The following is a 24,558-nucleotide window of genomic DNA, read 5'->3' on the forward strand; positions in this document are numbered from 1 at the left end:
ACAAGATTTTGAATTTGAAAAACAATCCCATAGGAGGTCTAATAGGCTAACATTTTACCCACAACTGGTGGTGCAGAAAGCAAATTTGGCTATTACCTAGGGAAGTTTCAATGTCTCCCATCGGTCCTAATTCTTACGACCAATAGACTAATGGTTTTGCAGAAGTCAAAGGATGCCACAGCACTGAAAATTACACATTACTTGAGCAAGTAGCAAGCAGCTTAGAGGCAATAAGGACCAGCTTTGTATATGTATATGCTCAGCTATAATTAACTGTGTGAGCTTTCGTGCCTTTTGTAGCACAAAGAAGTCAACTCCACCTATTCCTAAAGACTGTTTATGTTTATATGGTCAGCTGCAACTCAGAAATGGTATAAGAAGCTGTTCCTTACTGCCTTTCAGCTGTTAATCTCCATGTCTCAACATCTACTAATTTCTCTGTGCATGACTTATTCCAAGTGCAGAAGGAAACATGTGGGAAGCAGCTCATTTGTCCAGAAAGACCAGCACTCCTCCCATCCCCTAAGTCAAAGCAAGATTTTTATTAAAAGTTGATGAAATATAAATTGTTCTTATGATTTATTGAACAGCAAGAAAACCAAGAAGAAGAACAATAAAACCCCTCTTACCTTGACCAATTGGTTACCATAAAAAAACTCCCAAGGAGTTCCCTGTTCATTGCCCATGTTAGTATTGGCACACCCAAGGCAAGATGTCTGTGTTAATCTCTCATGCTTATAGATAAATAAATTAGCTATATCAACATTCTCAATAATTTTTTTTAAAATTGCTTTTTATAGGACTTGTCAGGCTCCTAAACTGTTCACCATAGCACTAAGACATAATTTTATATTATTTTAGAGGCCTGGGGGTTTTACATGTAATAATGAAAACATAACTTGATCTAATTAAAAAATAGCTTGAATTTTAACAAGCTCCTATCAATATACATTTAAGAAACCATTGCAGCTGAGCTGGATAAAAAGTTGGCTGAGTAAAAAAATCAGAACATTCTTTAGTATGTCATCATGTATTGGGATAAATTGGAATATGTCAAAATACTGTGATTTTTAAGGAAAAATGAAGATATGTAAGTTTGGAAACACTTAAACATTTAGTTCCAAAATTCGCATACAAAACAAACACTTTAGACATTTGACACATATTTCTGAGCTGAACAAAATCAAAACACCTAATAGGCATGAACTACACCTTCTATCCTTTTTCAGCCAATTTATTTCTTGATAAACAAAATGTCAGTTTAGTATATAGCAGAAATAGCCTCCAGCCTGTTTGTAGTCAGGAATATGGAGAGATTTCCTTTTAGAGACACGGATAACCTATTCACCTTTGCTTCTACCTGGACTAATTTTCTCAGGGATAAATAGTTTACACTCAAAGTTATTTCTCTCTTACACAGTTTTGGTGTCGCTATTCATGTTACAAAGAACGGCATACATAAAACCCAAAGAACGATGACATCTACATCACAAGGTTTTGCTGTGCTTGCTTGGACACTGAGGTGACGGTTCCCAAAAGAAGGCATAACTTAGGCCATAACATCGGGAGGGAGGTGCACTGACTTCCTACCCTGTCCCCATCTGCTCCCAAGCTAACTTGAGGACAGATGCCCCAATGCAAAGCTCTGTGAAGTGTAAGAGAGGGCTTTCACCAGAGAACCCCCTGGGAATTGAAAGGCCAATTCAGGTTGCACCAGGGGAGGTTTAGGTTGGATATTAGAAGAACTTGCTTCACCAAAAGGGTTGCCAAGCATCAGAACAGGCTGCCCGGGGAAGCGTTCACTCCGGTGACAGAGTCACCGTCCCTTGAGGTATTTAAAAGACGTGTAGACAAGGCATTTAGGGACGTGGTTTAGAGGTGGACTTGGTAATATTAGGTTAATGTTTGGACTCAATGATCTTACTGGTCTTTTCCAAGCTAAATGATTCTATGATTCCATGAAAATCTGACAGTTTTTGGCTTCAGCTCCCTCTGGTGGGTAATGCACACTCCAGAGAACAGCAACTACTGGTAAAGGTAACCACCACAAAACAAAACAACATGCAGGTTGCTATATTTTTCTTAAAATATACAGAAATACACCACCTGAGTAACGATTGTAACTAAGATCAGAGCTTTAAGCTGCAACTTGACACATTCATCCTGAAAAGAGGAAGATGCAAGGTTCCTGCCAGAACTGAACTCCCTTCAAATTCAGAGAAGAAAAGACATGAGGTTTTTGGTCCAGGCAGAAATCTATTTTCAGCACCTAATGTTGATTAAAATAAAATAAGGAACTAGTTAAACACTATTCTTTTTGACGAGAACATTCACTTGGATTTCAGTTCTTGTCTGATACTTTGAGGCCTAAAGTTTTATGTCATTTCTCAAAAACATTTTGTTTGCAGGGTTCAGAATATATTCATTATTTCACAAATCTCACACCCCAAAGATTCTTTATTTGTTATGAGAAGTTTAGTTCCAGTGGAAAAGACAAATATGCTTTTAAATCTGTAATATCTTACCTGCAAACCATACATATCCACACATTTACTAGCTGAAACAACTGAAAATTGTTTTATAATTTATATTTTATAATTTATATTCTTGGGCACAAATCTAAGTCCTTCCACAAGAACGATGTGCACACTGTATTGCAGTATCCCAAATACATGGGTTATGATAATGGCAATTTGTGATAATTATAATCTTAAAATAAGGACCAGTAATCTCTGCACTACAAAACAGTACTGAAATTTTGCCTACCTCAGACAACTGCATGGAAATTTTGCAAACATAACCGATCTGATGGCAAAGGCTTAGAATTAATTGTACTTTTCTACTCTCACCAGTGGCACCAATAAATCAAATTATAGTTCTTGCACACCTGTGTTAAAATTTTCTTTTTCTTTCAGAATCTTACTTGTTGATCTGAAACACATATTGACAGTTGTTTTGTTGCAAAAATAACAATGTTCCCATCAGAAAACAGTAATCAACTGTGAGAATATCTGGGATAAGAATGGTCACATGAGTTCACGTTCTTCAGTGGACCAAGTCCGTATTGTTCAGGCATAGGACCAACTTAAACAACTGTATATTCTATTCTTTAAATTGCTGATGGACTTACATCACATTTAAAGACAACTGGTTGGATAAAAAGCTGGACATGAGCCGGCAATGTGCACTCGCAGTCCAGAAGGCCAACCGTATCCTGGGCTGCATCAAAGGAGTGCGGCCAGCAGGTCGAGGGAGGTGATTCAGCCCCTCTACTCCGCTGTGGTGAGACCCCACCTGGAGTCCTGCATCCAGCTCTGGAGCCCTCAGCACAGGAAAGACATGGACTTGTTGGAGAGCGTCCAGAGGATGCCACAAAAATGATCCGAGGGATGGAACACCTCTCCTCTGTGAGGACAGGCGGAGAGAGTTGGTGATGTTCAGCCTGGAGAAGAGAAGGCTCCGGGGAGACCTTACTGCAGCCTTCTAGTCCTTAAAGGGGGCTTATAAGAAAGATGGGGACAGACTTTTTAGCAGGGCCTGCAGTGACAGGACCAGGGGTAATGGTTTTAAACTAAAGGAGAGCAGATTTAGACTACATAGAAGGAAGAAATTTTTCCCAGTGAGGGTGGTGAAACACTGGCACAGGTTGCCCAGAGAGGTGGTAGATGCCTCACCCCTGGAAACATCGCAGGTCAGGTTGGACAAGGCTCTGAGCAACCTGATCTAGTTGAAGATGTCCCTGCTCACTGCAGGGGGGTTGGACTAGATGACCTTTAAAGATCCCTGTCAACCCAAACTAATCTATGATTCTATGACAACTAAGCTGCAGGCATGTATTTTATATCACAACTTTCATTCTGAAATAAAACTGTAGAATTTATAAAAGTAATTTATTTCTGATTAATATTTCCTTCTTTTTAAAAAGGAAACCATTCAACTTTCAGGTACAAATAAGAATCTGATATCAGAAACTCTTCACTAGATATGTAGTTTTAACTGGAATTCTAAGCAATGGATGAAGTACCCTAGAAAACTCTCCTAGAATTATTTTAACTAGTTCCCCCTCCCCTTATGCTGCTTCATATGCTTGCATCTTACATTAACTCACATCAGGTTTTTATGGAGTGAGGGGCTTACATGCACATCATATACAGTACAGGCTGACTTGTTTGTAGACATGTAGAACTGGATCCTCCATGTGGTCTCTGCTGGCAATTAATTGGTAAATTTATGAATCCTCCTGCTTGTGTATCATGGACTAGGGACAGAATGGATTTGTATCAACCTGCTTACAACATTTATAGTTTTGTGCTAAGATAATACATATAAGCAAATCTCATGCTTCTGGCATTCATCTGCAGAGCTCAGGAGAAAGACAACTACTCCTCTATTTGTGTATATAGACACATATTAGATATGTTTGAGATGAGACATACTCATAGAGTTTTCTTGCCTTGAAACACTGAGATAAGCTGGGGTAGAAAGGGTGAACGGTGGCATTACACTGAGGCAGCATAGAAAATCCTTAGTTTTCAAATCCCAAGCTCTAGACCATGTGTACAGTCAGATTTTATATTAAGAAATTCTCCTACATCAGACTGGCTACAACTTTGGAGGATTTTTCTTTGCTCCTGCAGCACCAAAAATGGTATCCCTTCTTAGGATCACAGGGAGGACTCCCTTAATAAACTGGTATTATGTTAATTGCGGTATTATTAAGATGAATCACACATATACTTTTGAACCTATTTTTCGGGGGGAAAAAAGCTAACAGCTATTCTCAAAAGTAAAAAACCTCACCAGTCTTTAGAGACGGGTAAGATATTCCAAGTTTTCTCCACCTCACCATGTTCTACTTAGCTTTGTGCCGATGAACGTAAAATAAATAGTGGCTTTGCCTTCGCTAAACACCTTTTCTTTTTCCTTTATTTACAAAACTACCAGCAGTCTTACAAGTAAATAAATAACTCTTCCTGACCCTGAACAGCAAACCCAAACACCATTATTTCATAATGACATTGGAAGTACACATGAAAGTTACCTCATATGCAAACTGTGTTCTTAGACCAGCTGCCCTATCTACAAATTCTTCATAAAATTGCGGACAGGCCCTTCGTAAGTACACACAAAATACACTATTATCTTCAACTGCCCTAATTAACTCTAAGCACAAAGATAGAGGTCAAAGTCTCTAATATGACATTTAGTGTAGAACCCAGTAGATCTGTATAGTTGCAAACAAAAAAAATATTTTAATATATACATATTAAGTGTCACATGAAGACAAAGGAATATAAAAATTAATAGGAAAGGCAAAATTTAGTTTGAGGGTTTACTTTCCCCAAATCTGCCAAGTTGATTTTCTAATTATTCTTCAGTTCTTCTATTAATAAAATTAAAATATGTTGTAAACACTATCCTCACATGGTAAGCAGTGTGCTCTCTGTCAGCTGACTTGAAACATCTCACTTCACACCAGGTAAATTGCCCATGGTTTTGTTAGGTTCAAGACCATTTTCACACTCACTTAAATACAATGGGATTCTTTCACTTTTCAGAGTACTAAAAACAAAGCCTTTTGTGTGCAGCTCCTACATCTTCTGATCTTTGTTACTTTCTCTCAGATAAATTCATTGTCAAGAGCTGACCAGTGGAATTGCGCGATGACAATTTTCTGAAAGTCACTGCGTTCAAGGTAGAAGGAACAGGATCTGCTGTTGATGGGTTCAATTCCATCTTTGCCCTAGCTTACATTTTTCTTATAGATATTGGTATGATGAAGCTAAACAGAAAGAATAAACCTATCAAGCATGGAAACCAGTTGAATCAAAAAATACTGGAAGGCAACCAGTGACAACTCTTGCTACAAAAAAGTAATGACTGCATTATATGCAGTGCACTGATAAACATGTCTTTCTGCACAAGTCATACTAAATGAATTTCTAACAATCCTAGATGGCTTCTTGTGCATTACTATTTCTACCTGACAATTTTAGGTTTGCAATAAGAAAGAAAATAACATCCCTTCATGCATGCTTTGGGTATGTTGAAGGATAAGACAAGCAATGGCCAAACCCGTTTCATTGAGATGCAAAAGAGGAGATAAAAGAGGGTTGGGTAGGAAGAAAACACAGAGCAGGTTTGTGCTCAATAATGTACTTTTTGTTTTACAAACTTGTAAAGCCCAAAGCACATATCCACACACAAGAAAAGTGATCTAAGATAAGGATTAAAAGGAAGAATTAAGATAAAGTGAAGCAAAAACCAGATACATCATATCTTGTGTTACACCTTTTCTCAGCAGATTAATACAGGGTTCTGTCTGTGAGTTCATATAGTAGCATCCCCAAAACCCCAATGCTGAATGAGTCCACTTAGATCTCATTTTACAGTTCAGAGAAAAAGAGTTATTCTAGGCCATACCTAATACTTTCCTTGGCTTCTTCAGATTTGCGAGACACAGCTGAGTTTGTTACAAACTCAAAGAATTAATAGCAATAAATGAGCAGATACAGATTTTAATTAAATGTAAATTAACAACTGCTGATAAGATTTTGATTCTTGATTCACATTGCCTTAATTCCATGCAAATCCCATTGTTTCTGATGGGATTGCTGAGGAAGTTGGGTATCCAGGGCAAATAAAGAATGATATGCTAGCCTTCTATATCACTCTAACTCAGCATGCCTCTCTAAGGATTTAAAGTGGCATGGACTCTCCTCTGTATAGCTTTTCCTGAATACTGAGAATTGAGGTAACAGGCAAAGCAAACTGAAGATTGGTCTTCAGGAAGCCTTAGAAGATTGCAGCTGATTAAGAGAGAGATGAAGAACATCAGACTAAACACCCACAGTAAGTGGGAAAACCAAGCTGAAAGAGGGGAACTTGGAGAAGGTATGTAAAGAAAGATATTGGAAAGAAAGATACTTGGAGAAGGTATGTAAAGAAGGCACCTGACTTGGGAGTATAAAATTACTGCAGGTTTAGGATGCACCTTTAAAAATGCAGAATTACACTCAAGACATGACAAAAAATATTGTGATGTTCAATTTTTCCCTGTTTAAAGCTCTAGAACATGATGAAAAGAGACCCCCAGCATCCAGGGCAGAGGTGAATAAAGGAAAGTGATGATAGGCATACCTGTGCATGGATGCTTTCTATGATGTTCTGACGTACTTCACGCTTCCTTTCATCAACCTCTGTTTTCACAAGGTGGGTATCAAAACATTTTGAAGCCTGCTTGCTTGACAAGTTGTATTCTAAGTCACAGGTCTTCCTCTTGAAGCAGTAGCACTGATCTTCTGGAGAGCCCTGAATCTTGAATCCTTGATCAACCTCTTGCTGCAAGGCTTGAGAGAGAAAAAGTGTTCTAATTCCATTTTGTTAACTCAATTTTTTAGAAGTTACCATCAAAATAATTTAAGAAAATACTATGCTGGAATGCATGAGGATGGCTATAGAGATCTTGGTATGCTTGCAGCAACACACTCCCTCCTTTGAATCTGTGAAAACTTCTAACAAACTCTGATAAAACAAATTATTGATTGCAATTTAACTAATTGCTCTGGGTCAGGGTAACATAATGGAAAACATGTTAAGTGGTAGAGAAAAGTTACAGGACAATAATGCTGTGAAAGAGTGGAACTTAAAGGGTGTGGAAATGTCTACATCACAACATGATTATGGATACAAGAAAAGCCCTGTGTCATTCTAGGTCTTATAGATTTGTTTTTTTTATGGAACAGGGCATTAATAAATTGCAACCAAGTGTGGCTGTGGCATAAGAACCTGAGTTTACTTATAAAACACGAGGGAAAGGTATCAGCAAAGTGGAAGGCAGGCCAAAAACATCAACAGATCACTTTGATTAACAGGGAAATTGCCATGAGGACTGGTTAAGAACTAAATTGATCTAACTCATACTAACCAGTAGCCAACAGAAGTAGTCTTAAAATACATAAATAACCCCAAAGATATCCCAGAAGGAGCAACTTTCTTTACTGGATTGAAGGCTAATAGCTTTATAATCTCTTAGAAGAATTTAACTAATCATCTGAGCACTATGAGCACCATACTTTGGGGAGGGTGGCAGAAAGAAGTACTAAATGACTTTCTCAGTTCTGATGCACAACCACTTTGACCCTCAGAGAAAACATTTGATTTTCCTTTGTTCTTCATATGAAACCCAGAAAAGATCTATCTGTAAAAAAACTCATGAAATATATGATTTTGCTGTTAAATTATTATTGCATTATTAAGCTTATGCTGCAGTATTAATTTTATTTTCTGCAGTTAAACAGAATTTCACAGCATGTGTTTTATTTTGTTTGGCCAAACAGGCTTTCTGCTCCTCTAGTAGACCCTAAAGAGTCGCCTGCAGATTTAGAAGGAGTTACATCTGTTTAAGTGGACTAAACAGTACATTGAACAGGAAAAGGCATTTAGGGTTATTGAGAAGTAATGCCTTTGAAGTTCTGTCTATTTTATATATTTATTACAGCAGTAACACACTCACTTAGGTATTGCTTGTCCTACCACAAGATTCTGAGGAGTGCCAAAACCGGTGATGTTTCTAACTCCTTTAACTTACTTTATTACTGAAACTAACCTTTCTTCTTCTTTTAGGAATACTGTATTGCTGATCATTCCAGCTGAGTGCCCTTCTCTTCATTTTGTGTTTCTAGTCTCTCCTGCCTCAGGCAGCTCAGTCAATGCTTCCTCCCTGAGAGTAACTGGAGCATACTCTTGAAATATCTTGTGTAGTTTCTAGAAAGAGCTCAGCCATTTGCTCCTAGCTTGCTGCCTGTGTGCGGGATCACTGCTGAAAATATCCCTGCAAAGTATGCTATGAAGATGACTATAAGACAAGCTGTGAGAACATACTGGAAAATTAAGAAGCTATTCTAATAATAAAACATGGTTAAAGAACACCATCACTTTCAGGTAGGTGCAGCTCTAGCCTACCAAACTGCTGCATGGTTTGGCAGATGGACAGATACAGGTTTGAGTCTTATTACCTCTGTTTTAGTAAGTATGTATCTCTATTGGGCCTCACTTAACACCATCTCTAAGATAGGGATAAAATCTCATATGCCTATTTGATGATAGTGTTATCAGCATCGTTAATAAAGATTCAGGGAAAAATTTTCCTTCAGATGACACCTTCTAATGCTGCACTTCATACTACAATGAGAAAAGCACTGCTGCTCATTTAAATAAAGTACTATTCATTTGCGGGATATAGTGTTGAAGGGAAACTCTTCAGGCTTAGTATTTCTTTCATGCAAGTGCTTAGCAATAAAACTTCCAGTGATTAAAGAAGTGAACCACTTTCAGACTAATGAAGAATAAATTCATCTCCTTAATGGATTGGAAAGAAACCCACATTTATTCCTTTACCAAACAACTTCTGAACAGAAGTAAGTCAGCACAAACCCGGTAGGCTGTGGTTTATAAATACTTGAAACAAAATTTTCATCCTGTCTGTACCACTGTTTAAGAAGCTGCAGTTCTTTGTCACATTCAACGACAGGTTTATACTTGAGGAATGAAGATGACACATTAAACAGATCCTGCTCATCTGAAATGTTTGAGTCAGATTCTCTGTTAGAGTGAATCCCAGTTATATTTTCTTTTTATGATTTGCCAGTTCCCAAAAAGTGTTGAGTAACACCTGCCTGATTATCATCCGTCTGCGCTGCTTTTTCAGTCAGACCTGTCTCTTTTGATTCCCCACAAGATGCAACATTTTCTGCTTTTGCATTATTCCAGTTAGTTTGATTCTTCCAATTACACCTTTAATTAATTCCAAGTTTTTCTTTCATAATATTCCTGGGATGACAGGATCATCAGGCTTTCGCCCAACAAAAACCTGAAAGCAATGAAATAAAAAGGAATATGCACACAAAGGAGACAAATACAACCCTGATTCACTTACAGCACAAAAGCCAACCTAACAGGTTTCTTATAGTGTGTATCAGTCAAGAATTTGCTTCACTATCCCTTCTTCTTTTGCATTATTCTAGGTTTACAATATGCCCCTTCTTTATATAATAGAACCAGTACTACACTTACTGTACCCTAAAAATATAAATTCAATTTAATTCCAAAATTAAATAAAAAGATTCTGAAAACCTTACAACAAATGTTTGATGTCTTGTCTCTTGACACTTCTTCACAATTTCCAGATGTAGTAAAACATTGTGGTCATTGCTTCTGGCACTACCCAGAAGCCTCCCACCTCAGGTCCATCAGCTGGAGTTACAACCTCTTTCTTTACAGTAATTGTGTAATTGAGGATAGGATTCTTCCATTAATGCATTTCTTTCTGCCTCTGATTCTAACACAAATAAGCATAATGAGATCAGGTTGTTGTAATCAAAAATCATTGCAATTTTGATTATTTTGCTGCATTTGATGGTAACAAAAGGTTTGAATGAGTCTGAGGATAAATGTTTCTCAAATAAGACAGATGTTCTTACAGGGCATATACTTTGTACATTCATAACTTAAGTGCTATGATGTAACGATGCACCTTACCAAGATTCTGCATATACGCACAAGCATAGAAAATAACATTTTAACCATTCTACTCACAAAACACACACTTTAATTGGAGATTTAAATACCAATAAGCCAAATCTGCCTGTGCAAAATGTACCTCTAAATCCAACTTTTGTCCACTATCCTTCCTTCCAGCAGATAAAATTCTGAGCATGCAACGCTCAAAATATTAAACTACTCAGAATCTGGCAGGAAAGATGAAGCTAGATTTTAGAGTTGTCTCTCTCTCTTCACATAGTGGAAATTGCATTTGCTCGATATACGAATCACACAGCTTCGAATCAAAATTTCCAGATTTCCTCATGTGTATAACTTTCTTCCGGTGACATTCTTTCTTCCCCTCGGTGGTTTATCAGTAACACCTTCAAAAGTATTTTATCATCTTTTAAAATACCTTAGAGATGTTTTAAAACGTGGAGAAACAACAGATGTTTATTAACAGTATTTTTAAAAGAGTAACCATGTTCTTAAAGCTCCAGACCTCAAGCTGTTCCTCCCTCCTTCTTTTACCTCTTCAATGCTTCTGTCACCTTCTCTCCCTGAACAGTTATCCAAAGAAGTTCAGTGTTTGCTTTTCATATTTAGCGTGTGTCTCCTCATAGCATACGTTTCTTCCCCATTTCCTGATCCTGCAAGACACTGACCACCCCTGCTTCCTCTGAGTTCACTGATACAGCATCTAACAGAGTAGGGCTCGTGTCTGTGAAACAGATTACTGTGATGATCACAAAGAGATTCTGCCCAATCTTTACCAGTCAGAGGTTGTAGTAGGGCCCTCAAGTATATACATTTAAAACAGGACAAAATAAATCAGAAGGGAGACATATTGTAGCTTATGCATTATATTACAGGCAACATGACACAGATTATCTTAATTAGCTCCAGGTCTGAGGCATCAGTACCAGTCAGTAGTTTATATTAATTTTTTTCTTCCTCCCCCACCCACTATACCTTTCTATATAAAAGCTATGAAGGAAACACGCAGTGATGCCGAGTACCATTTTTTTGCCCATGCTGGGAAGTAAACCAGGGGAGGGCTATGACCTGTAGGTATGCACCGTGAAAACAGTTAGAGAACTCTCATCATGCCATGAAATTAGGAAAGACAAGGTAACTGCCCTTGAACTCATTAGACCCAATGGTCACTTGACGCATACACACACTAGCTAATAAGCTAATATATCTGCTTGCACTCAGAGCATTTTAAACTTCACGACAAGCAAGCTAACAAAGAACGGAATATACAAAAATAGTGGATCCACATTCATATAAGCTACTACAGTTATCTTGCAGAACTTCACCTTTTGAACGCTTTCAGACTGACTGTAATGCCTGTTAACCAAGTCCAGGTAGCCTTCGTTGACAGCATACATGTGGATTTCTTTCATCCCAGAGAAGTAAGCAGTGTATCTCCTCTCCTTCCATCAAACAAAAAGGGATGGAACTAGAGCTCATTAATAACACATTAGAATCTGCACTGACTTCTGTAACACAAATTTATTGAAAGCAATGCTTAATCACATGGACTGTAGCTATATAATCAACCTAAAATTATCCATAAGCATTTATGTGCCACAGTTCCACTGCATGGAGACAGACTCCAAAACACGCACTAAAGCCACTCAGATCCAGTCAGTTTTATTAAAACAAATTCATTTGCCTCTATACTTAGTCATCCTGTTTCAAATGTCCACTTTGTTCCAGGGGAAGTTGTGTTACTTTATTTACTTCTACAAAGTGAAAACTTTCTTCCCTTTTCAGATTTAGGAGCATACTAAAACTCAGGTTTTTGTATTGCTTTCCTACTAACAGGGACACTAGGAAGCAAAGCACTAAGCATCTACTTGGACACTGCCAGGGGGAAAAAACCCCACAAACAAAATCCAAAAACATGTAGTGACAGAAAGAAAGTAATCCTATGCATTCTTTTCTCACGTAAACATCACATAGGCAGCTTTAATTCTGTCACATCCTTACTTCTGAGTATGATTGATTCCCTTCCTTTGAGTGGATTTGTAACTTTAGCACTATTTTAGTCTAGAAAATAAATTTCTATACTACATCCTGTACTCTTATCATCTAAAGACAGATGGCATGAGGGGAAAAAAATCGTAATCATGCTCTATGCCAGTTAACTAAAACCTGGTAATATTCTAGTGCTGGTCTTCAGAGAAAACCACAAAACTGATAACGCTATGCAAATTTATTAACCTTCTATAGAGGCTATGTATTTTTTATCAATGGGCTTCTACATTTTCCCTATTTCCTGCTACAAAATCTCTCTCTCTGCAAGGTCAGTTGAATCATTACAAGCGCAGATCAAATGGTTCCCTACAGTGGAGACAGCAGCTCTTCAGATAGTAATGCTTTCTTCACGTTTGTTTTTCCATGCAGGAAATCATAAAATGCATTACTGACAGAGACACTTACTTGATTTAAAGTAAGATCCTGCTCTGAAGAGTGACTCCATACAAGACTATGTTTGTGTTTATCGCCTCTCGTTGACACTGTAGCAGATAATTGTTTGAGAAGGAAAAGATTATCTTTTCTTTAATATCTTCCAAACTCATCCTAGACTGACTTTTCCCTTTCACTGATCATTACCAGTAATAAAGATACTGCAGAAGAAATTACGCCCTCAGAAACACGCACACAACCCCATTCCTCCCCACTAAGGCTGTGCAGTTATAGTCTAGCTTTCTTTCTCATTGCTGTGACCTTATCCCATCTCACAACATAAGCAACATGCATTAGGCAATCAAAGTAAGAGTTTTCAAATTTCTGCCGTATTGTAACCATGAACATGTAAAACACATACTACTGTAGGAACATGAGCATGAATGAACTGAGCATGAATCTCAGACACAGTAGCAAGGGATAGCTATGTAAAACTTTAAACTAGAAGGACAAACTTTCAGTCTGACATAGGACACTGGTGTCTAGATATAGATTCTCTTATGTCTTGTGTAATTCAGCCATCTGGAGTCCTCACATTGCTCTGAATGAAGGAGAGACAAGAGAAACAATTTCTTCTTTCACCCACATCAAATATTCTAACATGATTTTCCAGTGCCTAGGCAGTATGCTTTGTCTGAGAGTACACCAGACTTCCAGAGGTTGCTTCCATGGGCTCAGAAAGAGAGTATCAGGAAGCATTCAGTTAGACAAACAAAAATTCTCGCAGTCACGGAGCAGGCCCATTCTGAGATGAAGCCAAATCCATGTTGGTAAAAGAATAGGTGACAGTGACAGAAAGAAAATCTTGTCTTTTACCATAACCTAACCTCATGCCAGAATTTATAGCTCTGCAACCGTAAGCTTAATTTTGTTTTGTTGTATTGTCCTGCAGCACTGAAGATTTACCCCCTATGCTCTTCTAGTTTGCATATGAGGATGTTTTTCCCCCTCCAGTTCCTCCTCCAGTCCACCCAGAAGTTTCACGTTTCTGGTATTTTCTCTGTTGAATGAACATTTTCTCCCCCCTCATTCTCCTGTTAACTACAAGTGCTTACGGTGCCGTACTATAAGCCACAAAACGTAGTTCAAGGAAGCCTTCCAGTACTTAAAGGGGGTTTCTAAGAAAGATGGGAACAGACTTTTTAGCAGGCTCTGTTTCAATAGGACAAGGGGTAATGGTTTTAAACTAAATGAGGGCAGCTTTAGACTAGATCTAAGGAAGAAATTTTTCACAATGAGGGTGGTGAAACCCTGGCACAGGTTGCCCAGAGAGGTGGTAAATGCCCAATCCCTGGCAACACTCAAGGTCAGGTTGGACGGGGCTCTGAGCAACCTGGTCTAGTTGAAGATGTCCCTGCTCACTGCAGGGGGGTTGGACTTGATGACCTTTAAAGGTCCTTTCCAACCCAAACTGTTCTATGATTCTATGATTTTATAGCAAAAACTGCATACACCCTAAGCTAATAGCTCCTGTAAGTTGAGGCTGGAAAGTGCACTGCTTAGTGATGTGCTCCAGGGCACCATAGGGAGTGACAGAGGGGAAAAAAAAAGAGGTGGGGAGAAGAGGGAGAGACTCCCCACCTCCTTAATAGCAAGCAAACCAACCACAAAATGACAGACTGCTGAGAAAACTTTTGAAAGAAAAAAAAATTATTAGTTTAAAATTAATTAACTTTCAAAGGCATTAGGAATATTAACAAATTTAAATATATACTGAAAGACTGAAGAGAAAAAATATTTTCAGTTAAATCTCAGTTAAAAAGCCTAAACTTAATTGAAGCATTGGTATTGCTACCTCAATTTTCTGCACCAAATTTGACCCAAGGAAAGATTCTTAGAGACAAATCTGAAAAGGGGAAAAATGTAAGCTACGCTTGATCAGATGAGATTTCCAAGTGGTTACTGCAACAACGCTATAGATAAAACATATATTTTAAAATAAGTCCTTTCAACTGGTGCTTCAGTAATGGAATTAGTATCCATGCAGCATGGAAAATTTTATAACCCAGAAAATTCCTTGTTAATCATCCTGTATTTTGGACACTTGCAACTTTTACTTTACAGTTACTAGTATTGACACTTGTCTTCTCAACCAAAGCTCTACTACAAAACCCATGAATTTAAATAGGTGGTGTAGCCCTACAATGAAGAGACTCCTGCCCTGCTGAAATGAAGCATAAACCACCATTTTTCCACTGCTAGTGGGTTTTTACTTAAAAAAAGGTGGTGGTGGGTATTTTTCAAGAGTGTTTAGAATTTCCTCAATAGTCATGATCTCTCTTTACAGTTGCGCCTTTCTTGCTAAGAGTAATTACATTTTCCCTCCCCTCTGTTGTCAGTGCTCAGGCCTCTCCATAAATACCAAGTACCTAGATTCTTGAAACAACCCTGTTCCAACCACCATGTCACACAAGCAAATGGTTTAATGAGACAAATTACCTTTCAAAATTTACAAAGAAGCAAAGAGCCAATACATTCCCAATGTAAAGAATTTCCCTTGAAATTAGACTTCCAAACAAACACATTTACTAACAGAACCAGAGGAGATTGCTTGGATATCTTCACAAGAGCATGTGACTTCGAGGCAGACTAGGAGCTGAAAAATCAGGCATTTCACAAGGTTAACAAGCTTGCTGTTACCCACAGTAACACTATAAAAGCAAGAGATGTAATTCTTATTTGTCCTTCTCCCACCCTCCCTAACTAATCTATTCAGATAAATTGTCATGGCAACTTGGTTTATACACCAAGGATACTAGCAAAGACAAGTCAATTCCCCTTGGAGATGTTGTGAATAGAAAAAGTCCTGCCCGTTCTGATGCTGGCAGAGACTAAAGCTCAATGCCCTTCCCTGTTACAGGCTCACTGTGTACCACCAGAGCGAATTCGCCCCGCAGTGTTACTCCCTGCCACACACTCTTGCTCACGTTGCAGCCATGAGCCTCCAGCTTATGTCAAAGGCAAGACTGCACCATTTGCAAAAAGTCCTCCCTTGTGTACTTTACCAGCTTTTACTAAATGCGAATTCAAAAAGAAATCACAACTTCCTGAAATTAAGGCTTCTTTAAGAATTAATAGTATTTTCCTTATTGAGAAAGCACATACATTTACTGATTGTAACTCGAGTAGTTCAGTAACAACTACAGGTTCTTGTTGGGTGACAGCAGTACAGACCACATTTCTTTCAGATCTCTTCACAGTCTCTTCAGAGGAGTGAAAACCACAGAACAAATTCCATTTTTTTTCCTTCACCTGCAGTCACAACATGTCATGTAACTTTTTTTTTCTTTTTTTTTTTTTATATATATATATAAAAAAAGACAAGCAGTAATTAGGCAATATACTTAGTGTATCCCCCTTCGGTAAAACAGAACTAACTTAAGAGAATTTAAGAGAACTATATTAATATATGTTGCATATAAGACCTCTTGACACAGACAGTAGCACAAACACTTCCACTCCATCAACCGCAGTCCTAGTATGACGGTCACGTGAACTATCCTCCATTGGCTACAAAGGCTCTTAGCACCACGCGCGGATCAGAGCATCCAGCCTGCGCCTTCAACGTCCCTCTCACCAAGTGCTGCACCTAGCACGTGCAGTGGAGCGCACTCTTTCAAAGAGACACTGGACTTGCTGTGTGTACTGAACGTCATGGATATTCTCCTATGAGAGTATCCTATCGTGGATATTCTCCTGTTCTCTCCTATGAGACTCTCAGTTAACAACAAACACAGCTGCTACCCTGAAGAACATGTAAACATATACCGAAAGAGGGAAGATATAATTCTTCCACCAATTTTTAAAAATGCTTTCTTTGTAATAGAAAATCCTTTGCAAGTTCAAACTTGGCCCTAGAAGTGCAGTAGGCAGTATGAAATTTTAAAAAAATAAACACATACCACAGCAGATAAATAGGCATTTATTAAAGTTCATCTCAAACCAAATAAAAATAATAAAGGATATTAAGGCATCTTGTATTCTGTAACTGATCACATAGTAGAGATGACTTCTCATTCTGATAAAAGAGAGCAGATCAGGGAAAAAAAAAGTTCTCCCAACACATTTGGCAGCGCTGACTTCCACTGTCCCACCACTCAGTCAGCAAACCCTGCCAAGGAATGCCCATTTCTCCAATGAAAGAGCTACAAAATTCCAACACTCACTGAGACACGTGTGAGAAAGCACTTTTCCCTCCCCTCAGACACCCAGCCTTCTGTAAAGATGCACACTGGAGAAAGACTAACAGATGGATATCGTAGAGAATAAAGAAGACATACTCCTGCTATAACCACGCATTTTTGAGTGGACTAGAATATTTGGCCTTGCTTTCACTAGTATTTACTATTTCAGCCAGTAACTAGTGAAAACGGGACCACAAGCTCTAGTCTGTATTGCAATATAACAATTTTTATGTTCTCCTTGTACATTCATATTAGATAAACAAATGACAAAGGTCTTGTTTCCATGGAATAATTTATTTTCATGAATTATGCTGTCGAGTGACCAATCACTGTTATAGTGCTTTTTTCTTCAATTGGAATAAGAACATCAGGAAATGTTTACAGTATCATTAGGTTCACTATAACAGGATTTTACTACAGAGTAAAATATAAATTAATAAACACTGCATATAGCACTATTCACTTCACCACATTGGCTCTCTATATCCTTTGTCACATTCTAACCTTCATTTAAGGCAAGTTTGTTTGTTTGTTTTTTCAAAGACGACCACATAGTCTCTAGATAAACTTGTTTGACTAGGTTTGCACTTTATGAAACTGAGCTTTATAAAATGTTTACTTCGACAAATATGAAAGTTATTAAGAGAAAGATGGTGACCCAAAATTGCACTGTATTAAAAGGTGGAGTTTCCTTGTACCAAAGTCCATTATTCATCATCTTTAGAACCAGTTTTGCTTAACTATAAAAGAGACACAAAAAGAAAGTATTCAAAGTTTAGACTGCCATTCCATTTATTAGGAAACAAGAACAACATTATCTCCATCTTACATAGAACACATATATATTTAATTAGTAATACAGACTGATTGTGCTACTGTACCAAGAGACTGAAAAGCATCAAAAATTATTTCTTAAGCTTAAACACTAAATTAGCTTATTTCCTGAATGTGGAAGTTGATTTTAAAAAAACACCACCACAAAACCCCAGAAAACCCTCAGCATACTGTTTCTAGTTAATTTTAATATGCCGTCATCAGCTCTCCAAAATAAAAAAGATGAAGTAATGGAAAAAGTATCTCCACACATCTCTGAGAGAATTCCCATAGAGAAATTTACACAATACAAAAAGAGACATTAATTTACTATTTCTAACTTTTTAAAGCTAAGTTTCTAATTATTAAATGTAGTGCATCTATGGTGAGATCTATCTGGAATCCAAGACATCCACTACAAATAACAACTTTTAACTCAGAAGGACTCTGCCCGAAACCACCATCATCATTTACTTGCTCTTATTTAACAACTGGAACCGGTGTTAGGTCTTACACCGAGAATTACTTGTAGTTGCGTAAAATAAGATAGTTTGCTTTCAAAATTGTCAAGCAGCTATACTGACTTCCACTGAATCAGCAAAGAAAAGAGAGTGGAAGAAATCAGTGCTGAGGGAGCAAGTAGAAAAGAATTATTCACTGAAGGAGTTGCGGCAGAGAACACTCAGCCTTGTAGGAGACAGCAAGGTGCTCCCACTCGGGACAGTTCCCTTCTTCTGCTCACTTACCCATTGCCCTCCAAAATGTGGCAGCACCACTAACTGTATTTTACATCTTGTTGCCATATGAAGACAAAATATTTGCAGTGCATTTGGCTAGCAAAGCTCTCTCATCATAAAATTGAAATTTAATTGCTTAATAAATAAAAAAGAAATATTAAACCAACAAAGTTCAAAGAGGAATCAAAGTCCTTCTGACTCTAATATTCAGAAGGACTAAGCATTTTAAAGCATTTGAGAAATATGTAAATTAGAATCCCAAATGAGCAACAGTTCTTACTATCTCTTGCAAATCTTTTTAACGTTAAAAGAAGATAACTTGAAAATACTTACATGCTGGACGCATATAGAAATTAATCAGACACCACATCAAATCCAAACAAAGTTAGGAAGAAAAGCAAGAAAAAAAATCAGGTTAGTCTTCTTCAGATATAAGTACAAATTATTTTTAATGTACATACACAGTATTTTCATAATACTGCATATAATACAGTCATGTTACCTTAATTACGTCCACCCAGTTCCATCCTCGCGGAAGCTCCCCTTTATTATCTGCAGAATAAGAAGGTTTTATTTTCAACACACAAGCTAAGGGGAATCTTCACCTTTCTTTAAAATCAGCACGCAAAATTCTGCAGATCCAAAAACCTTAATTTTTCCACTATAAAGCCATAAGGACAAAACCAGATACTAATGTCTTCAACATATCTTGTTCTTCAAAGTCATTCTGTTTAAATAAAAACACTTCAGTCCATCTGACATTTCATTTAGAAGGCAACTCCAACATGAGCTGGGCTGCCCAGCAACAATGCATTCTGTCAAAGAACAGAATTTTATGCAGCTTTTCCTTTATAAGGTCAACATTTAATCTGCTAATTATACATTAGGTTAGGTAATTCATATGCAGAAATTGCTATCACAGGATACAACTCACTGCTGCAATGGGATAGTATTATCCAGGTCATTATTAAAAATTAAGGTTGAACACATAAAAGTCATCAGCAAGATTAGTTGAAACATTGAATGCTTTTCAATCAAAAACCTACCATTTCATTGAAAGCATAAAGTACCTGCAGAAGCACCTCTATTTTGAGGACACAAACTCAATTAAACGTTTTACTTTGGGTTCCAAAACAAATACTTTCATTTAGAAACTACATTTTTAATAATGTGAATTATTTGCGAGGCCCCACCAACAAATCATGTCTTTTGTTGAAAGTGAATTTTTAGAAGTCCCAAATGCTCTCCTTCCACAAGTATTTTTTTGAAATTTCACTTTTGTCACAAATTGAAATAAAAAAAAAAGAAATCAATGACATCTTGAAACCCCTACTCTATAGAAAGTTGCTTTGACCAGAACTAACATCTCCGGCAAGAATAATTTAGCTAAAACAAGCAAAACAGAGATTACAGACTTAAAAGTAGTTAATCTTATAGACAAGTGACTGCTGATTCTCACTCTAGCAAGATGTCACTGCTATAAAATTTGGATTCTCTTGCTGCTCAAAAGAAACAATATTATAGTGAACAAACCTGTTTTATCGGCTAGTTTTCGTTTCTGGGTTTTGGATAACTGTTCCTTTTTATCTTTTTTCTTACTTGCTGGCACATCAGGAGTTCCACTTGCAATACTATTGCTTACTGAAGTCTGAGAACGATAAAAATGATTGTTACTATTTTGCATATTAGCTCCACAGATATCTCTGTGCGTGATTACTGAACTTGACATACTGAAATACCTTGACTGTCAGAAAGAAGCAATACTGTTACCAGTCTGCAGCTTTTAATCAACATATAATCATGACTGTAGTTTTAAAAAACACGTGTTGGGGACTGGAAATTTTCCCTTTCAGAGTTGCAAAGGGTACCTCTTACACTTTTTAAATTTAATCACGGAGTGTGATCTAGTCTGAAGGGATTCAGACTTCCCAAAGATGGAAACCATTCCTTCTTCCTCAGAGCACATCTGCAGCACCACGATGGCAAATAATGTCCTTACACAGCACAGAAGCCACAAATAGATCCAGCCTGACTCATTCAAGACCCTGGAGATGCATTTATGCAATCCACTGCATCCCAGGAAGGTTGCAGTAATTTGCCACCCCCAGCAGATGCCTTTACTCTCCATTTCAGCTCTCTTCAGTTTTGCTTTCTGCTCCAAGTCTCCATTTTTATGTTACTCTGTGGGACAGAACAGTAGCCCACAAACATTTTCGTCTAACAGCAAAGTAACAATTAAATATAACAATTATGACCACAGAGCATTGTGGCACTGTACTGTGTGTCACTGTTTAGCCACAAACATGTATACCTGACATACTGCTTAACAACTTAAAGACAGAGCTATAAAGTATTCAGAGTTGTAATATTTTGCAGTTTTAAAAGCAAGAGATTAAAATATGAATTTATCTACTCACCACAGTGTTAACAGGCTGATTTTCCATGAACACCTCTTTATTATCTTTGGCATATTCAAAAAGTGTGTATGTCATAGCAGTTCCAAGATTCGCTTCAACTTCCACCATTAATTTATCCAATATACTTTGTTTAACAGCTGAAGATCTAAAAGAAGTCATAAAACTCAACTATAATCTAGACAGATGAAGAAAAGCTTGTCAACCAAAAGCCCCCAAATACAAGGCTAGGGAGTGAAGCTGTCACGAATACTTACATTGTGTTATTGAAGAAAGCATCCATCGATATGACTGGTGCTGTTTGTGGATATGTTTCTGGCCAAGAAACTTCTATTAGGAAGGCTTTAGGATCTCCACTTTCACCTATCTGAAGTGAAAAGAAACACTTTATAAGTCAACAGTTTCCAGTCACTTATTAAGGATTATAATGCCAATAAGCAAGTCTTTCACTTGTGTAAGACTATCCAAATTCCTTAAGATAACAATATTTTCATAGAGTTATCAGAACATAAAGCTGCTATCTAGAAAAAGTATTGAATTTCTGACATCAATATTAACCTCTACCCTGCAGTTTTCATCCTAGGAAAAGCAGCAGAAACATTCAAAGCTCTCTTTATTACCTTTTTAATGGCTTGGTTTTAAAAGCTACTTTGTAGCATCTGGAAGCCAAATACTATACAATCATATATGAAAACAGAAAAGGTGAAGCCTTCTTTCCACCCCTGGCACCTCCAAGCTCACAGCAATATGAAAACAAACCACAAGACAGTCTTGAAATAAAGATGATAAGCTAGTGACCTAAGATAGCGAAAATAATAGATAAGAATGTCAAAATTTACATCTCAGCCCTACAGACATTTTATTTCACCATAAGAAAGAATGAATAGTAAGAGTTAAGAACTCAGTAGAATGAGACTGCTTAAAAACATCATAGCATGTAAAAAAAGCACACTTTAATATAATGATGAATATCAAACCCATTTAATGAACCCAAATTACATATACAATCCTTACAAGTATGCTAAATTAAATAAAAAACAAATCTTTTTTTAAAATTTAAAACTAGTATGGGTGCTACCAAAGGCATACTGTACAAACAGAAATAACTGTTTCACACAAGGATTTGGAAGACCAGGGCAACAAAGTTGGTTAAATTTGTATTCTAAAACCACCCAAAAATTCTCCCTTATTTCCCTCATTACAGAATAGTCAAAATCTGGCTTCATCAAATTATGTGGAATGAAGTGTAGCCAAAAGAAAAGTCCTAATCAAGGTAAGGCTACTGTACTTAAATTAGAAAAAAAAAAGCAAAAGAAAAGAAAAAAAGCTGGTGCTTTTTTATTTACAGTGTCTATTTCAGCTGAGTGGACTAACTGACATTCAGAAGCATCTGTTTTAGAGGTGAAATAAATAAGACTTTAAATCAAGAATCTGCAACATTTTTCAAGACATCATCTACAGTGTTGCAGTCCATTTCCCACGGCTACCAAGAAAAGAAGTGGTGGTAAGGTTTACAGAGCTCTCTCAGGAAAGCACTGTCTGTGCGCTGAGTAAATCCATACAGAAAGCTGCATGCCCATGCTCTTCCTTGTCAGTGCAACCTAAAAATTGGGCAACCTTACTTTAAATGATGCTGCTACATCTTCTCAATATTTGAAAAATCTTTCTTTAATCCTAATTTCTTAGCACACTGATTACAAAATATGTCTTCTGTATGTAAGACATGTGCAAGACATGAAGCTCAGAAAAATGCCATACTAATTCCTTCTACCTTCTCATGCACTTACTGCATTATGCCTTCTTGTAATACAAATTCTTTGCCATGGCAAAGACGTATTATTGCCTTTGTCTGACACTAAGTTTTATAATATTTAAATTGAGTTCTCCTAACTTCTGACAATTATTTTTCATTTAATAAAAATGAAATAATAGCAATGACCAAAGCTAGTAAAATGTAGAATGATACACTATAGGCTTGTAGGCATGTCATGTTTACTCTTTTGAGGAAATTAAATGTACAAAGAATGGTCCTATCAGTCAAGGAAGGCTACACTTACAGGGATGGGATTCAAGGGCTATTAATTAAATTGACCTATATCTCATTACAATTACTGATGTTATTCTGAAGTTACTTCAGAAGTTATGTAAAGGTGATTTTAGATGCTTCCTCCTCACTACAGGCATATTTCCCTTCTGTCCCACGGGTGCCTAAGTTTTCATCAGTAAAGTTCTCCGGCTGTCCAAAGATCTGCCTCAGTCCATGCTCAGCAGAACTTCCAGGTCTTTAAATTTGAGAAAGGTGGCAAAAATTTCATGCTACAATCTAATTGCATATCTCAAGCTTAGCACTCCCTGCATATCTCTCCTGAGCAGGCTGTAGCGGTGCATGTGCCCAAAGCATTTTGTGGATTTTCTCCTTAGCAGGTGGACAAGGCATGTCAGCTACCTCTGGACAAGAGCCTAGAACCTCGAAACTGAGCAAGAAGGAAGGTTCAAAGCTTTACATGTAAGTGTCTCTATAAGTGACATTTCTGACCAGCTAATTTAAGTGTTACTCAGCAGGCTGGCTCCTTCAGCCAGTTTGACAGTTCTAGCTATGCAGTACATAGACATGTAAGTAGAATGCCGAGCTAAGGGATAATAAACCCACGCTGGCAGCAGGTTCCTGAACATGAAGCATCATGCATCATCGTACCAAAGATCCTGAAACAACAGCCTACGGATCTAGCCTTTACTGCACCTCGAATACCCATTTCTTTTAGAAAAACCCTGGCACATCAAGTACAAGAGACTAGAGTATCTCCAAGGCGAAGCCTGCGCTGCAGCGACTCGCAGACCTTCACCTCGCCTTACCCTGTACTGGAAGGAAACCGGGCTCAGCTCCCTGAAGCACACGTCTCCCTCGTAGATGGAGCGCAGCGCTTCCAGCTCCATCTGCAGGAAGGAGCAGAGAAGGCGGTTACCGACTTCAGCCCGAACACGAAGCTCGCACACAACCGCGGTCGGTTTGCGAAGCTGTGCCGGTTTCCCGCCCTGCCCCCAGCCCCGCCGGCCCGGCCGCCGCCCGGCTCCCTCGTCCCCGCCTCTTCACCCGCTCAAGCGGCCGGCTCTTCCCTCCCGCTGCCCGCCACCCGGGCCGCCTCCCCTCCGAGGTCCCTCTCCTCACACGGATGGGGTCCTTCCCAGCCCCGAGTCCGCGGTGGAGGAGCCTTCTGGACCGCTTCTCCCTCAGGCAGCGGCGCCTCACGGCCTCGCCGCCCAGCGCAGGCGGGGCCCGGGACTCACCTCCTGGTCCTCGTTGGCCGCCATGGCGCGGCGCGGCCCCGCCGGTGTCGCACGGGGAGGCCTGAGCGGCCCCGCCCTACGGACACACCTCCCCTGAGGGCAGCA

The 24,558-nt window shown here is 38.2% G+C and overlaps 1 protein-coding gene across 1 annotated transcript; it reads right to left on the reverse strand.

Moving 5' to 3' along the window:
- Positions 1-13,502: 13,502 nt before the first annotated feature.
- On the reverse strand, positions 13,503-24,477 carry RWDD4 (RWD domain containing 4; the record flags this gene model as incomplete). Its single annotated transcript, XM_081999153.1, has 7 exons — positions 13,503-13,559; positions 19,257-19,306; positions 20,288-20,402; positions 21,172-21,316; positions 21,426-21,535; positions 24,022-24,102; positions 24,454-24,477. The coding sequence occupies 7 exons, from the start codon at positions 24,475-24,477 to the stop codon at positions 13,503-13,505; spliced, it is 582 nt and encodes a 193-aa protein (XP_081855279.1).
- Between the last annotated feature and the right edge of the window lie 81 nt (positions 24,478-24,558).

Source organism: Phaethon aethereus, assembly GCF_964289735.1.
Source record: "Phaethon aethereus genome assembly, chromosome: 4".
Lineage (NCBI taxonomy): Eukaryota > Metazoa > Chordata > Aves > Phaethontiformes > Phaethontidae > Phaethon > Phaethon aethereus.